The sequence below is a fragment of the Bos indicus genome, chromosome 22 (genome assembly GCF_029378745.1).
Source record: "Bos indicus isolate NIAB-ARS_2022 breed Sahiwal x Tharparkar chromosome 22, NIAB-ARS_B.indTharparkar_mat_pri_1.0, whole genome shotgun sequence".
NCBI classification, from domain to species: Eukaryota; Metazoa; Chordata; class Mammalia; order Artiodactyla; family Bovidae; genus Bos; species Bos indicus.
Genome location: NC_091781.1, coordinates 52,138,053 through 52,153,306, shown reverse-complemented (window position 1 = coordinate 52,153,306; position 15,254 = coordinate 52,138,053). Strand labels below are relative to the sequence as shown.

General features: G+C 44.1%; 2 protein-coding genes and 1 non-coding gene across 4 annotated transcripts in view; all 3 read right to left on the bottom strand.

Moving 5' to 3' along the window:
- The window catches only part of SCAP (SREBF chaperone), a 50,081-nt gene extending 45,679 nt beyond the window's left edge, over positions 1 to 4,402 (bottom strand). For both annotated transcript variants that reach the window (XM_019984621.2, XM_019984622.2), the window contains exon 1: positions 4,200 to 4,402. In XM_019984621.2, coding sequence (XP_019840180.2) covers positions 4,200 to 4,321 — 122 coding nt within the window. In that variant the 5' untranslated portion in view covers positions 4,322 to 4,402. The remainder of the gene's footprint in view (positions 1 to 4,199) is intronic.
- Positions 4,287 to 15,254, bottom strand: part of ELP6 (elongator acetyltransferase complex subunit 6) — a 76,148-nt gene continuing 65,180 nt past the window's right edge. The window contains exon 7 of the mRNA XM_070777237.1: positions 4,287 to 4,419. Within this exon, the coding sequence (XP_070633338.1) occupies positions 4,324 to 4,419 (96 nt within the window). The 3' untranslated portion in view covers positions 4,287 to 4,323. The remainder of the gene's footprint in view (positions 4,420 to 15,254) is intronic.
- Positions 14,503 to 14,605, bottom strand: LOC139178735 (U6 spliceosomal RNA). The gene has a single exon (XR_011563229.1). It is a non-coding gene; the product is annotated as a U6 spliceosomal RNA (small nuclear RNA).

Sequence of the window (15,254 nt, the reverse complement as noted above, 5' to 3'; positions counted from 1 at the left end):
CAATGCATTCTCAAGACTCTTCTCCAGCACCACAGTTCAAAAGCATCAATTCTTCGGCACTCTGCCTTCTTTTATGGTCCAACTCGCACATCCATACCTGACCGCTGCAAAGACCACAGCATTGATTATATGGAACTTTGTCGGCAAAGTGATGTCTCTGCTTTTTAACACAGTCTTGGTCATAACTTTCATTCCAAGAAGCAACTGTCTTCTAATTTCAAGGTTGCAGTCACCATCCACAGTGATTTCAGAACCCAAGAGGAGGAAATGTGTCACTGCTTCCACCTTTTCCCCTTCTATTTGCCATGCAGTCATAGCAGCAAATGTCACGATCTTCATTTTTTGAATGCTGACTTTTAGCCAGCTTTTTCACTCTCCTGTTTCACCCTCATCAAGAGGCTCTTTAGTTCCTTTTGCCTTCTGCCATTAGAGTGGTATCATCTGCATACCTGAGGTTGTTGATATTTTTCTCAGCAATCTTGATTCCACTTGTAACAGCCAGCCCAGCATTTCGAATGATGTGCTCTGCATATGAGTTAAATAAACAGGGTGACAATGTACAGCCTTGACGTACGCCTTTCTTAATTTTGAACATCAGTTGTTCCAAATAAGGTTGTAACTGTTACTTCTTGACCTGCATACAAGTTTCTCAGGAGACAGGTCTGGTATTCTCATCTCTTGAAGAGTTTCCCACAGTTTGTTATGATCCACACAGTCAAAGGCTTTAGCATACTCAATGAAACAGAAGTAGATGTTTTTCTGGAATTCCCTTGCTTTCTCTATGATCCAATGAATGTTGGCAATTTGATCTCTAGTTCCTCTGCCTTTTCTAAACCCAGCTTATACATCTGGAAGTTCCTGATTCAAGTACTGAAGCCTAGCTTGAAGGATTTTGAGCATAACATTACTAGCATGGGCGATAACTGCAACCGTCCAGTAGTTTGAGCGTTCATAAAGAAAGCTGAGTGTCAAAGAATTGATGCTTTTGAACCGTGGTGCTGGAGACGACTTTTGAGAGTCCCTTGGACTGCAAGGAGATCCAACCAATCCATCCTAAAGGAGATCAGTCCTAGGTGTTCATTGGAAGGACTGATTTTGAAGCTGAAACTCCAATACTCTGGCCACCTGATGCGAAGAGCTGACTCATTGGAAAAGACCCTGATGCTGGAAAAGATTGAGGGAAGGAGGAGAAGAGGACGACAGAGGATGAGATAGTTGGATGGCATCACCGACTCAATGGACATAGGTTTGGGTGGACTCTGGGAGTTGGTGATAAACAGGGAGGCCTGGCGTGCTGCAGTTCATGGGGTCGCAAAGAGTCAGACATGACTGAGCGACGGAACTGAACTTGAACATTCTTTAGTACTGTCTTCTTGGGAAATTGGGATGAAGACTGACCTTCTCCAGCCCTGTGGCCCCTGCTGGGTTTTCCAAATTTGCTGACATACTGAGTGGATCACTTTAAGAGCATCATCTTTTAGGATTTTAAGTAGCTCTACTGGAATTTCATCATCTCCACTAACTTTACTGGCAGCAGTGCTTCTTAAGGCCCATTTGACTTCACACTCCAGGATGTCCGGCTCTAGGTGAGTGATCACACCATTGTGGTTATCCGGGTCAATAAGATCTTTTCTGTACAGTTCTTATGTGTATTCCTGCCACCTCTTTTTGATCTCTTCTACTTCTATTAGGTCTTCACCACTTCTGTCTTTTACTATGTCCATCACTGCATGAAATGTACTTTTGATATCTCAAATTTTCTTGAAGCGATCAGTAGTTATTCCCATTCTGTTGTTTTCCTCTATTTCTTTTGAAAAAGGCCTTCTTGTCTCTCTCTGCTATTCTCTGGAACTCTGCATTCAGGTGAGCATACCTTTCCCTCTCTCCCTTGCTTTTTGCTTTTCTTCTGCAACTGGGCTACACTGGTTGCTAAATACTATCACATTTGCCTCTTCCCCTATCCCCAGCCCCATTCGAATTCACCTTGAGTCACGGCATCTTCCATACTTGAGACCTTAGCCACAAAGGTCAGAAAGTTTTCATACCAGAGGCCCCTATCATAAATCCAAGGACAATTTGTTTTGAAACACATGTGTGATATCAAATTATTCATTCAAAGATAAATCCCAGTTGCACCCAGCTACACTCACAGCTGCTGCCCCCATCACACACTCCCTGTCTGGGAAGCTGTCTGGACCCGGCTGGCCAAATCCAATCCTCCAAAGGTGAATGGCAAGAAGAAACATCCTTTCCTTTCTGTTACTAGAGCTGTCCTTGTGGAAAGGGAGTCACAACTACCTCTTCAACTGCCCACTGAGAAGACAAGCTGAACTCAGGGTGCTCATCCATTATAGATTTACCTAGCGCCCTCCCAGGTGCAGAGGCACATGCACAGAGGCTATCACACAAGTGAGGATGTAGGACAGGGGAGCTGGGCACCACCCACCCCTACAGAAGGCGACAGGAGCAATAACGACCAGGAGTGTCCCCACAAACCACTGCTCCAGAAGTCAGAATAAAAAGTACTTTTAGCTGAGATGTGGTAGAACTTTTCAAGACAGACACACAGTCTAGTGTTCTCAGCATGTAGACCCCTGGCCTGGGAAGTTGTTTAGAGACGCACATTCTTGGCTTCACTCAGACCTGAGGAACGAGAAACTCTGGGGTAGAGCCCGGCAGTTTCATTTAACCGGCCCTCCTGGTGATTCTGATGCTAGAGCAGCTTTAAGAATCACTGTCCAAGCACATGAGCCAGACCTAGAAAAGGATGATTCTCAAAGACAGAGATGTGTAAACTGACTTAAAGGAAAGAATACAAGCAAAACCAAGAGCTGGGTTCTCAGAACACTCCTAATTCATCATGTGCAGGATAAAGCCACAAGCATCTTATCATGTACAACACAAATTAACAAAGTTTAAACAAATACACTGAACCAGAGTGACAAGAGCGGGGGACACAGTGCCACAGGTGCAGGCACCAGGATCCCTGGCCTGGATCTGAACTCGGTTCCCTGCTCATTGGTTGTGTAGACTAGGCAAGCTTTAAACCTCCATCCTCCCTTTGGTTAAATGGAAATATAACTGGACCATTTCCCAAGGTTTTTCTGAGGATCAACGAGACGTTTAATTATATACCTGCTGAAGCGCCCAGCAGGAAATTCTCAAGAATATGCTCATCTTTCCTTGTCCTAATTAAGGAAGAACTTGGGATCATTAACAACCAAACCATCTTTCTTCCAGCACAGCAATGTAAACTTCTATAAACATTAGATGTGCAATGAATCTGGAAACCAGAATTCTTCCCAGAGACAAGGACAACGAGGTGGGCTCTTTTCTTGTCAGTGTTTGCAAGCCAAAGGGGACCCCTGGTTATCACCTTACATCAAGCCTCTCCTTCTACAGTGTCTTCATCAGCCACAGCTTTTAGGGTTCTCCGGGGCCCTGGGACAGCACAACAGACATGGAGAGAGGGCGGCACAGCTCTCAGTGCTGGTGAGTGTGGCGGGCCCAGGGACCAACCAGGTCAGAAGGAGGCTCCCCAGGAACACAAGAAAATGACTGAAGAGGGAGGTGCCTGGTGATCCAGTGGTTAAGAATCCACCTTGCAATGCAGAAGACACTGGTATGATCCCTGGTCCAGGACCTAAGACCCCACATACTGCAAGACAACTAAGTCCAACAACCAGAGAACCCGCACACTGCAAGTACTGGGCCCACACATCACTAGAGAGTCCATGCAACAAAAGATCCCGCGAGAGGCAATGACAGGCCCGTATGTAGAAAACCCTATCCTGGGATTAGCCTGCAACACTGATGGTATCCCAAGAATTGTTGAAGTGGACTGTTCTTGCAACACTCCAAGGCTCCTGCTCTTAACCAGATACCAAAAGGAAGCTACCACTGCTGAGAAGGAAAATTAAAAGATCACACTTTTATTCATCCTGCAGTTTCTTAGAAACATCTCAACGTTATTTTGAGAAATTCTCAATAATATGAACAAATCTGGCGACTTACTAAATTAGGGCGAGCCTGGACTGTTCTAGTGCAGTGGCTTCCACCCCAGGACTAGAGCTTCCCGCTGGTGGGCCGGGATGAGCCTCAAGTTCCACTGTGTAAAAAGACCCAGTCCAAGGGCTACACAACAGTCCGGGTTAGGAGGTCGACTGGCCCACCACATACAGGGCACCTTGGAAACATACCAGCAGGCTAAGATGCAGAGCCCCGTGAAGAGAATGATGGGGATGGGGTAGGACGCACAGAACAGCCCATGGTTGTAGAAGGCCTGGGATATCTTCTCACGCAGCCTTTCAGTCAGGGTCATCCTCAGCTGAAGTCACCTTGCTGCCATCCCGGAAAGTGACCATGGATCAGCCTGGCACACGCTGGATGGAACTGACAATGTACACCATTTGCAGACACCTGGCAAGAAGGGAGAAAAGCAAATTAGCAAAGAATACCTGGCTGTGAACACTAGGGCACCCAGGGGAGGTGGCGGGGATGTGGAGACCCAATCAGGATGTGTACAGGCAAGAGCTGGAGACATCAACTCCAGCCCACACATGCATATACACACGTGCATAATCTTGGTAAGCTCCTAGTGACTGTGGGCAGTGTCCAAATAAGTCTAACCAAAGAAACCAAAAAACTGCCCCTCTAGTTCTAGTAACAAACTCTCAACCATCTTCCACATTAGGCACTGTCTTAAAAAGGCCACTCCCTCGAGAGGGCATTGTTCTCATATGTGGCACAGGAGAGCATGCCTGTGTAATCGACAGCACCTTCAGCTGCTCTCAGCCAAATGGACTTTCTGGAAACCCTCCCCCCTGTTCTTTGTGCAAAGGCCAGACCAAGAGAAATCCTTGGGAAAAACCTTCAAGGACTGACCCCTCAAAAAACACATTTCTTGCACAAACAGTGATTCACTGATAAAGAACGTTCAGTGAGGTCAGCCCTCAACGTAAAAACACCAAAAAGCCTAGGCCCCTGACATAAAACAAATTGCACTGCAAGGTGGAAGTCTCTGCTTCTGGTCCCCCGTTGCTCTGGGAACATGTGGGGCAGAGGGCCCCTTCTGCTCCTGCTGCCCAAGCTGTCTCCTTCTTTGAGGGACAGCGCCCAGCGCGACTCAGAACACTAGCTTTCTGCACAAGATCCACCCTGTATGGACTGTCAGTTAAGGTCCTCTCCCTGACCCCCATCAGGCTGGTCATGTCTGTCTCTCTGGACTTTGACTTCTGACAAAAAGAAGCAAAACTGGACATGGCGGTACTGAATCCTCCCTGAGAGGTTCCAGCTCCCAGATCATTGCACTGCTCTGGCTCCAGTCCTTTCTGAAGACTCATTAGGTCTTCCTTCCGGCCATCCCATATCCTTCCAATTAAATCTCTGTTTTGTCTGTGCCTTGCTTCCCAACAGAGAAACTTACACCCCAAAAAATCAGAATATAAAATTCTAACAGAAAGCCCCAGAGATCTAGAATTCCTTTCCCTGCTGAGCTCTCCAATGAAATTCACGTTTAAATCTACTTCTGGAATTCCCCAGTGGTCCAGTGGTTAAGAATCCGCCTGCCAATGCAGGGGACACAGGTTCAATCCCTGGTCTGGGAAGATTTCACACGCTGTGGAGCAACGAAGCCCGCAGGCCACAACCACCGAGAGCACTGTACTAAAGCCCATGAGCCACAACTGCGGAAGGCGCGCACGCTGACAGCCCGTGCTCCACAGCACCAGAAGCCGCGGCAAGGAGACACCACACAGCACGACTAGACAGCAGCCCCCACCTGCTGCGACTAGAAAAGAGCCAGCGCACAGCAATAAAGACCCAGCACAGCCACTACATTAACAAATAAAACCATATTTCTTAAAAAAAAAAAAAACTACTTCTCCTGTTCCGTGTTGCTATTTTCCAGTCTGTGCTGGACGTGTGTCTCAGCGTGATCTGGCTCACTGATGAAACCCAGGCCAAAGAGGTGATGCCTCAGAAGTGTGAGACCAGAAAAGAGAAGCAAGAGCAGTCACACCACAGCCAGTTAACAAGAAGGGATTCACTCCATCAGCCTTCCTGGAGGCACAAGCCACAAGCATGCGTGCAATCCTCCAGTCCAAGAACCTTCTAAGCAAACATGACACTGAGCCTCTGTGGGTCAACTCAAAAGGCAGCGGGCAGGGGAGCCAGCAAGTGACAGCTCTGCCCAAGTAGCAGAGCTGCTGACAAGAGCCCAGCCATTCCCCAGGCTCACCTGCAGCCCCAGAGCTCACGAAGGTCCCAGGCCAGGGCCCGCAGAAGGACCCTGCAGCTGCGCTCCCCACCAGCATAACCCAGGACTCTGGGGAAGCGACCTTTCTGCTCCCACGCCCCTAACCCTCCATCCTGCCCCAAGGGGGAAACAAACACTAATGAGAAGCCTGTCTGTGGAAAGACACTGTCAGGAACAAGCTGGAGCTTTTCCAACCTCAGTCCTCTGCCAAGCCCCACGTCTCTTCCCTTAAAGGTCCCCAAACCAAGTCCACCGGGAAACTGTGATCCTACTAATCCTAATCTTCTTCTCAGGCCTCTTCTGTTATCTTATACATGAAATTACTAATATGAGGAAACAAAAACATCTCCCTTCATTCTGCACCAAGTCCAAGTCATTTCTGACATGATCTTAGTCATTTTCAGTTCCCATTCATCTTTATTACAAAGTAAAGTTATGACCAACCTAGACAGCACATTCAAAAGCAGAGACATTACTTTGCCAATAAAGGTTCGTCTAGTCAAGGCTATGGTTTTTCCGGTGGTCATGTATGGATGTGAGAGTTGGACTGTGAAGAAAGCTGAGCGCCGAAGAATTGATGCTTTTGAACTGTGGTGTTGGAGAAGACTCTTGAGAGTCCCTCAGGCTGCAAGGAGATCCGACCAGTCCATCCTAAAGGCGATCAGCCCTGGGTGTTCTTTGGAAGGAATGATGCTGAAGCTGAAACTCCAGTACTTTGGCCACCTCATGCGAAGAGTTGACTCATTGGAAAAGACTCTGATGCTGGGAGGGATTGGGGGCAGGACGAGAAGGGGATGACAGAGGATAAGATGGCTGGATGGCATCACCGACTCGGTAGACGTGAGTCTGAGTGAACTCCGGGAGTTGGTGATGGACAGGGAGGCCTGGTGTGCTGCGATTCATGGGGTCACAAAGAGTCGGACATGACTGAGCGACTGAACTGAACTGAATTGTTCATTTTCATAGCACCCGGAAAACAAAATCATGAAACAAACAAAAAAAGAAGTCCAAATTCTAGTTCCTTACACAGCCCACCTACCTGGACCTGGCAAGAGAATTAACTTATCTTTCCTCCACTATGTTCACTTTGACACAAAGCTATTCCAAAGCCCAATTTATCCAACCTGAACTGAAATTTTCTCTTTCCTACATTGCCCCACACTTATAAATTTCTTCAGCTCAAAATCTACACTCTGAACTCAGCTTCTCGAATTTAAAGAGACACAACAGTTTTTATGTGATATGTACACATACAGTGGAATGTTATTTGGCCACAGAAAGGAATGAGGTTCTGATATACACTACAACATGGATAGATCCTGCAAACATGCTAAATGAAATAAGGCAGACACAACAAGACAAACTTTATATGATGCCACTTATAAGAAACATCTAGATTAGGAAAATTCATAGAGACAGAAGACAGATTAGAGGTTACTAGGAGCCTGGGGACAGACAGGATAGGAAGTTACTAATTACAGCTTCTTTCTGGCTTGATGAAAAGTTTTCGAAATAGATAATGGTGATGGCTGCACAACACTGTGAATGTAATTAATGTCCCTGAATTGCACAATTAAAAATAGTTATCATGGCAAATCTTATGTTTATACATACTTTAACACAATAAAAATAATTTAAAAAATTAAAAACATAATTAAAAAAAATAAAAAATAGTGACTTGAAATAATTTTTAAAAATTAAAAATAGACACAATACGTAGAAGGGATGGAGGCCCTGGGGGCCTGAGTGGACCTATTACACAAAAATGTAAATGATTTTGTCCAACGCCTTCACGGGAGGCCCTGCTACAAGCAAAAACAAAGGGCTCTGTTGTTATAGACCGAAACTACAGAGCTGTGTCGGAGAAGGCAGTGGCACCCCACTCCAGTGTTATAGACCGAAACTACAGAGCTGTGTCCGAGAAGGCAGTGGCACCCACTCCAGTGTTATAGACCGAAACTACAGAGCTGTGTCCGAGAAGGCAGTGGCACCCACTCCAGTGTTATAGACCGAAACTACAGAGCTGTGTCGGAGAAGGCAGTGGCACCCCACTCCAGTACTCTTGCCTGGAAAATCCCACGGACGGAGGAGCCTGGTAGACTGCAGTCCATGGGGTTGAGAAGAGTCGGACATGACTGAGTGACTTCACTTTCACTTTTCACTTTCATGCATTGGAGAAGGAAATAGCAACCCACTCCACTGTTCTTGCCTGGAGAATCCCAGGGACGGGGGAGCCTGGTGGGCTGCCATCTCTGGGGTCGCACAGAGTTGGACACGACTGAAGCGACTTAGCAGCAGCATAGAGCTGTATGTATAAAGAAAAAAAACTACTGGAACCAGAACAAAGAACAGCCCTGGAGGAAGTCTACAGAGAGGACAAGCCCAGATCAAGTCAGACCCACTGGCTCAGAGGACAAAGGGCACAAAGAACAGGAGGAGTCCCTGAGGGCAGGCTGGGGAGGCAGACGGGTGCCACTGTGTCACGAGCTTGCCGAACCTGTGATTCTGAACCAGCCCCAAACCAGATCACAGATGCTCAAGTTTTAGAAAAATCCATACACGTAACATACATTAACATAGAACATTATTTTTTAAAAAAAGAGATGATGGTCTATTTTGTGCCTATATTCACCAAACTTTCAGCATTTAAAATTCTCTTCAGCCAACTCACAAAAGTTAAACACTCAACCAAGAAAAATAAATGTGTCAAAGCCCCAAGGAGAGAGTAGGACAAGCGATGCAAAAAATGACATAGACTGCAGGCTCTGTCTCAAAGCTTTCCAAGATCATTTGTTGAAAAGCCTTACCATCTCCCCTAAATTTCAGCCACACTGGACCCATCATGCTTATTCTTACCACAAATATTTACTATCTCCTTTCTCTGGAATAAATACCCAGAAGTGAAACTGCTAGGAAACATAAAACGTATTATACAACCTAAGACTGCCAACGTATTTTCCAGAGTACCCACACCGTTTTACACTTCCACCAGACGCGACTTCGTTTCTTGGCATCCTTACCAGCATTTGGTATTGCTACTATTCTTTATTTTAGCAGGATTAATAGGAGTGTATAAGTATCTTATTTGATCTTGATTTGCATTTCCCTAATGGCTAGTGAGAAGAAAAGGAGAAAAAGAAAGATACACCCATTTGAATGCAGAGTTCCAAAGAATAGCAAGGAGAGATAAGAAAGCTTTCTTCAGTGATCAATGCAAAGAAATAGAGGAAAATAACAGAATGGGAAAAACTAGAGATCTCGTCAAGAAAATTAAAGACACCAAGGGAACATTTCATGCGAAGAAGGGCACAATAAAGGACAGAAATGGTGTGGACCTAACAGAAACAAAAGATATTAAGAAGAGGTGGCAAGAATACACAGAACTGTACAAAAAAGATCTTCATGACCCAGATAACCACAGTAGTATGATCACTCGCCTAGAGCCAGACATCCTGGAATGTGAAGTCAAGTGGGGCTTAGGAAGAATCACTATGAACAAAGCTAGTGGAGGTGACGGAATTCCAGTTGACATATTTCAAATCCTAAAAGATGATGCTGTGAAAGTGCTGCACTCAGTATGTCAGCAAATTTGGAAAACTCAGCAGTGGCCACAGGACTGGAAAAGGTCCGTTTTCATTCTAATCCCAAAGAAAGGCAATGCCAAAGAATGTTCAAACTACCGCACAATTGCACTCATCTCACACGCTAATAAAGTAATGCTCAAAATTTTCCAAGCCAGGCTTAACAGTACATTATCTGTGAACTTCCAGATGTTCCAGCTGGATTTAGAAAAGGCAGAGGAACCAGAGATCAAATTGCCAACATTCACTACTAGATCATGGAAAAAGCAAGAGAGTTCCAGAAAAACATCTACTTCTGCTTTATTGACTACACCAAAGCCTTTGACTGTGTGGATCACAATGAACTGTGGAAAATTCTTCAGGAGATGAGAATACCAGACCACCTTACCTGACTCCTGAGAAATCTGTATGCAGGTCAAGAAGCGACAGTTAGAACTGGACATGGAACAACAGACTGGTTCCAAATTGGGAAAGGAGTGCATCAAGGCTGTATACTGTCACCCTGCTTATTTAACTTATATGCAGAATACATCAACATCATTCGAAATGCCAGGCTGGATGAAGCACAAGCTGGAATCAAGATTTCTGGGAGAAATATCAATAACCTCAGATACAGATGGGCAGATGACACCACACTTATGGCAGAAAGTGAAGGGCCTAGAGAAACTAAAGAGCCTCTTGATGAAAGTGAAAGAGAAGAGTGAAAAAGCTGGCTTAAAACTCAACATTCAGAAAATTAATATCATGACATCCAGTGCCATCACTTCATAGTCAATAGCTGGGGAAACAATGGAAACAGTGAAGAGACTTTATTTTTGGGGGGCTCCAAAATCACTGCAGATGGTGACTGCAGCCATGAAATTAAGACACTTGTTCCTTGGAAGAAAAGCTATGACCAACCTAGACAGCATATTAAAAAACAGAGACTACTTTACTAACAAAAGTCTGTCCAGTCAATACTAGTTAAATCTTCTTTAAAGATTTGACAGAATTTACTAGTGAAGCCATCTGATCTTGGGCTTTTTCCTTCTGTGTGGGAAGTTTTTAAACTATTAACTCAATCTCTTTATCTGTCAAGTCTATTCAGATTTTCTATTTCTTCTTGAATAAATTTTGTTAGTTTGTTTCCAGAAATTTGTCCATTTCACCTAGGCTATCTTATTTATTAGCATAATATTTGCCGTTCATAGTATTATAGTCATTTTTATTACTGAAGGTTAGTGGTACTGTCCCGTTCCCACTTTCTGTAATGATTCCAGTTATTTGAGCTTCCTCTTATTCTCTGTTGATCTTTTAATAAAACAAACTCTTGCTTTTATGTACTTCACTATTTTCCTAGTTTCTCTGCATTTGTTTACACTCTAGTCTTTATTATTTTCTTCCTTCTGTTTGTTTTGGGTTTATTTTTATCTTTTCTAGCTTCTTTTTCTTCTTTCTCTAGTTTCTTAAGGTTACTGATCTGTTTTTTCTTTCTTAATACAGGCACTAACAGTTGTAAATTTCCCTCTAAACGCAACTGTAGTTGTATCCCACAGCATCTGTATTTGTGAATTTTTGTTTTGTTTTCATTCGTCTCAAAAGTATTTTCTAACTCCTCACATACTTTCTTCTTTGATCCACTAGGTATTTAGGAGTTGCTGAGATCTCCTTATATAATATATTCTAGTTATTCTAGATGTAAGTCCCTGCCAGATATATTGTTCACAAGTATTGTCTTCAAATCTGTAACCTGTCTTCTTAAAATTCTTTTCACAGACTCTATGATAGAGCCAAAGCTTTTAATTTTTGATCAAGTCTAATTTATCCTATTTTTTCCCCCTTTATGGATCATGCTTTAGGTGCCATGTATAAGAATTCTTCACCAGACTTCCTTGGTGGTGCAGTGGATAGGAATCCACCTTTCAAAGCAGGCGACACAGGTTCGATCCCTGGTCTGGAAAGATCCCACATGCTGAGAAGCAACTAAGTCGGTGGGCCACAACCACTGAGACAGCGCTCTGGAGCTTGCAAGCCGCAGTTACTGAGCCCACATGCCACAACTATTGAAGCCCACGCACCCTAGAGCCTGCACACCCCAACTACTGAAGCCTTCACTCTAGAGAGTCTGTGCTCTGCAACCAGAGAAGCCACCACAATGAGAAGCGATGAGAAGCTCATGCAAAGAGTAGCCCCTGCTCGCTGCAACTAGAGAAAGTCCATCCAAAGCAATGAAGACCCAGCACAGCCAAAACAAAATTAAAATGCTACAACAGATAAAAAATAAATTTTTTAAAAAGAATTATTCACCAAGCTTTACTTCTAAAATCATTCTCTGATGTTTTCTCCTAAAATTTTTAATTGTTGTATATTAGTGGCTCAGTGGTGTTTGACTCTCTGCGACCCCAGTTTTCTAAACTGTTCCACTGATCTGTGCGTCCGTCCCTCCCCCAACACCACTCGGTCTTGATGACTGTAGCTCTGAAGTCTTGAAATGGGTAAAGAGATTCCTCTCATTTTATTCTTCTTCAAAATTGTTTTACCTTTCCTAGTTTCTTTGCCTTTCCATATAGATATTAGAGTAATCTTGTCTATGTCTAAAAAAAAATCTTGCTAGAATTTTGATAGGAATTACAATAAACTTGCATTATCAATTTTGAGAAGAAATGATATTGCTGCTATGTTTAGTCTTCCAACCTATGAAGGAAATATCTCTATTTATTTAATCTTTGATTTTTTTTCCCCTTGGCAGCACTGCAGCTTATGGGATCTTAGTTCCCTGACCAGAGACTGAACTCATGTCCCCTGCAACGGAAGCATAGAGTCCTAACCACTCACAGGAACTCCCTCTTTAATCATTACTGTATTACTTTAATCATTACTGTTTTTAGCATACAAGTGCTATACATGTTTTGTTAGATTTACACCCAATTTTTTTTGACTGGTTCTGTTTTCAATTTCAGTTTCCCCGTGTTAATCGCTAGTACAAAGAAATATAACTGATTTCAATATGTTGCTCTTGTATCCTGCATTTGTGCTGAACTCAATAATTAGTTCCAGTCTTTTTGTATATTCCTTGGGATTTTCTAAGTAGAATATCATGTCAACTGCATAAGAAACATCTTTCTTTCTTCCTATAATGTCCACACACACTTTTACTGCACTCCATCTCCACTCCTTCTGAGACTTTGATAACATGAAAGATAAACGTTTTGTTATTTTCCCATGGGCCCCTGAAGATCCCTTCATTTTTCTTCAGTTTATTTTAAAAATCTGTTGTTCAAATACATACGTTTTGCCCTTCTACCTTCAGGTTAACTGACTTCTTAATATATCTCTATTCTGTCACTAAGTCCACTCAATGAATTTTAAATATAGTTTCACTTATAGAACTTCCAATTTAAGTGTCTATCTTTCCATTTGTTTCAGAAATGTTCACCCTCGAGGAATAACGTGGTAGCCCACGGGTAAAGAATCTGCCTGCCAATGCAGGAGACACAGGTTCGACCCCTGGTCCAGTAAGATCCCCAAAGCTGCGGAGCAACGAAGCCCACGTGCCGCAACTGTGGAGTCTGTGCTCTGGAGCGTGGGAGCCGCAACACTGCGACCCGTGCGCTACAGACCCTGTGCTCTCGACAAGGCAAGCCACAGCGACGAGAATCCTGTGCACCGCAACCAGCGAGCAGCCTCCACCTGCCACAACTAGAGAAAAGCCCACGCAGCAACAAAGACAAAGCACGGCCAAATAGAAACAAACTTAAAAAAAAAAAGAATGTGCACCCTCAAGTATTAGAGCCAGGTTTTAACTAATAATTACAGTTTAAATTCTTTGTGATTCCAACATCTTTGTTATGTCATGATGGCCATCTGTTGACTGTCTTTTCCCCTTAGGAGATGGTAAGATTTTCCTGATTGTTTATATGTGAGTAACTTTGAATGTTTGGATACTATGCTACGTTATTCTGGATCTTGTTCAAGTCCAATAGAAAATGGTGGGCTTTTTTCTTTTTAGTTTTTAATTGGACGATATTTGCTTTACAATATTGTGTTGGTTTCTGCCATTATCAACATGAATCAGCCAGAGGTATACATACGCCCCCTCCCTCTTGAACCTCCTCCCACCTCCCACCCCAACCCACCCCTCCAGGTTGTCACGGAGTCCCTGATTTGAGCTCCCTACCTCATACAGCAAATTTCCACTAGCTAACTATTTTACATACTGCAATGTATATGCTTCCATCCTGCTCTCGCAATTCGTCCCAGCCTCTCCTTCCCCCACTGGGCCCACGAAAGTCTGTTCTCTATGTCTGTGTAGCCACTGCTGCCCTGCAAATAGGTTCATCAGTACCATCTTCCTAGACTCCATACATAGGCACTGATGTACGGTATTTGTCCTCTCTCTGACCCATCTCACTATGTATAACAGGTTTCAGGTGCATCCACTTGATTAAGACTGACTCAAATGCGTTCTTTTTTATGGCTGAGTAACATTCCATTGCACACAAGTACCACAACTTCTTTATTCACTCATCTGTCAGTGGACATCTAGGTGCTTCTAGCTATTGTAAACAGTGCTGCAGCAATCACTGGGGTTCATGCGTCTCTTTCAATTATGGATTTCTCAGGGTATATGCCCGGGAGTGGGATTGTCGGGTCATATGGTAGTTCTATTCCTAGTTTTTTAAGGAAAAAAATAGCAAACACTTCAGGAACTTGCGTGTCATCCTTGCACAGGGGCCATGCTAATCTTCTCTGTATTGTTCCAATTTCAATATATGTGCTGCTGAAGCAAATGCACATTTTTGTTTTAGCAGCAATCTCCCTGATTAGGTCCAATCCACAAATTCCTTTCCACTCTCCCTGGGCTGTGCTTCCAACATCAGATCATTTCAAAGCCCCTGTGGTACCGTTCTGACTTGTCTCAAGCATACTGTGCAGATTCCGGCACATGACTTGGGCAGCAGTCTAGCCTCTGGTGTGCTGTTTAGGATCAAATGCACAGATAATATTTAGGAGAACCCAGGAGTTCATACACAGTATTACGGGTTCACTTTGTTGAGCTCCTTCCTCTTTCCAGGGCTTCCCTGACAGCTCAGCTGGTAAAGAATCGCCTGCAATGCAGAAGACCCCGGTTCGCTTCCTGGGTCCGGAAGATCCTCTGGAGAAGGGATACGTTACCCACTCCATTATTCTTGGGCTTCCCCTGTGGCTCAGCTGGTAAAGAATCTGCCTGCAATGAGGGAGACCTGGGTTCGATTCCTGGGTTGGGAAGATCCCCTGGAAAAGGGAAAGGCTACCCACTCCAGTCCAACGGGTCGCAAAGAGTCGGACATGACTGAGCGACTTTCACATTCCTCTTTACAACCTTTCCAAGACATTCCAGCTCCCAGAGGACCTTTTGCGGGTCTACTGGCAAGAAAGGAAAGAATTTCATTTCTTTC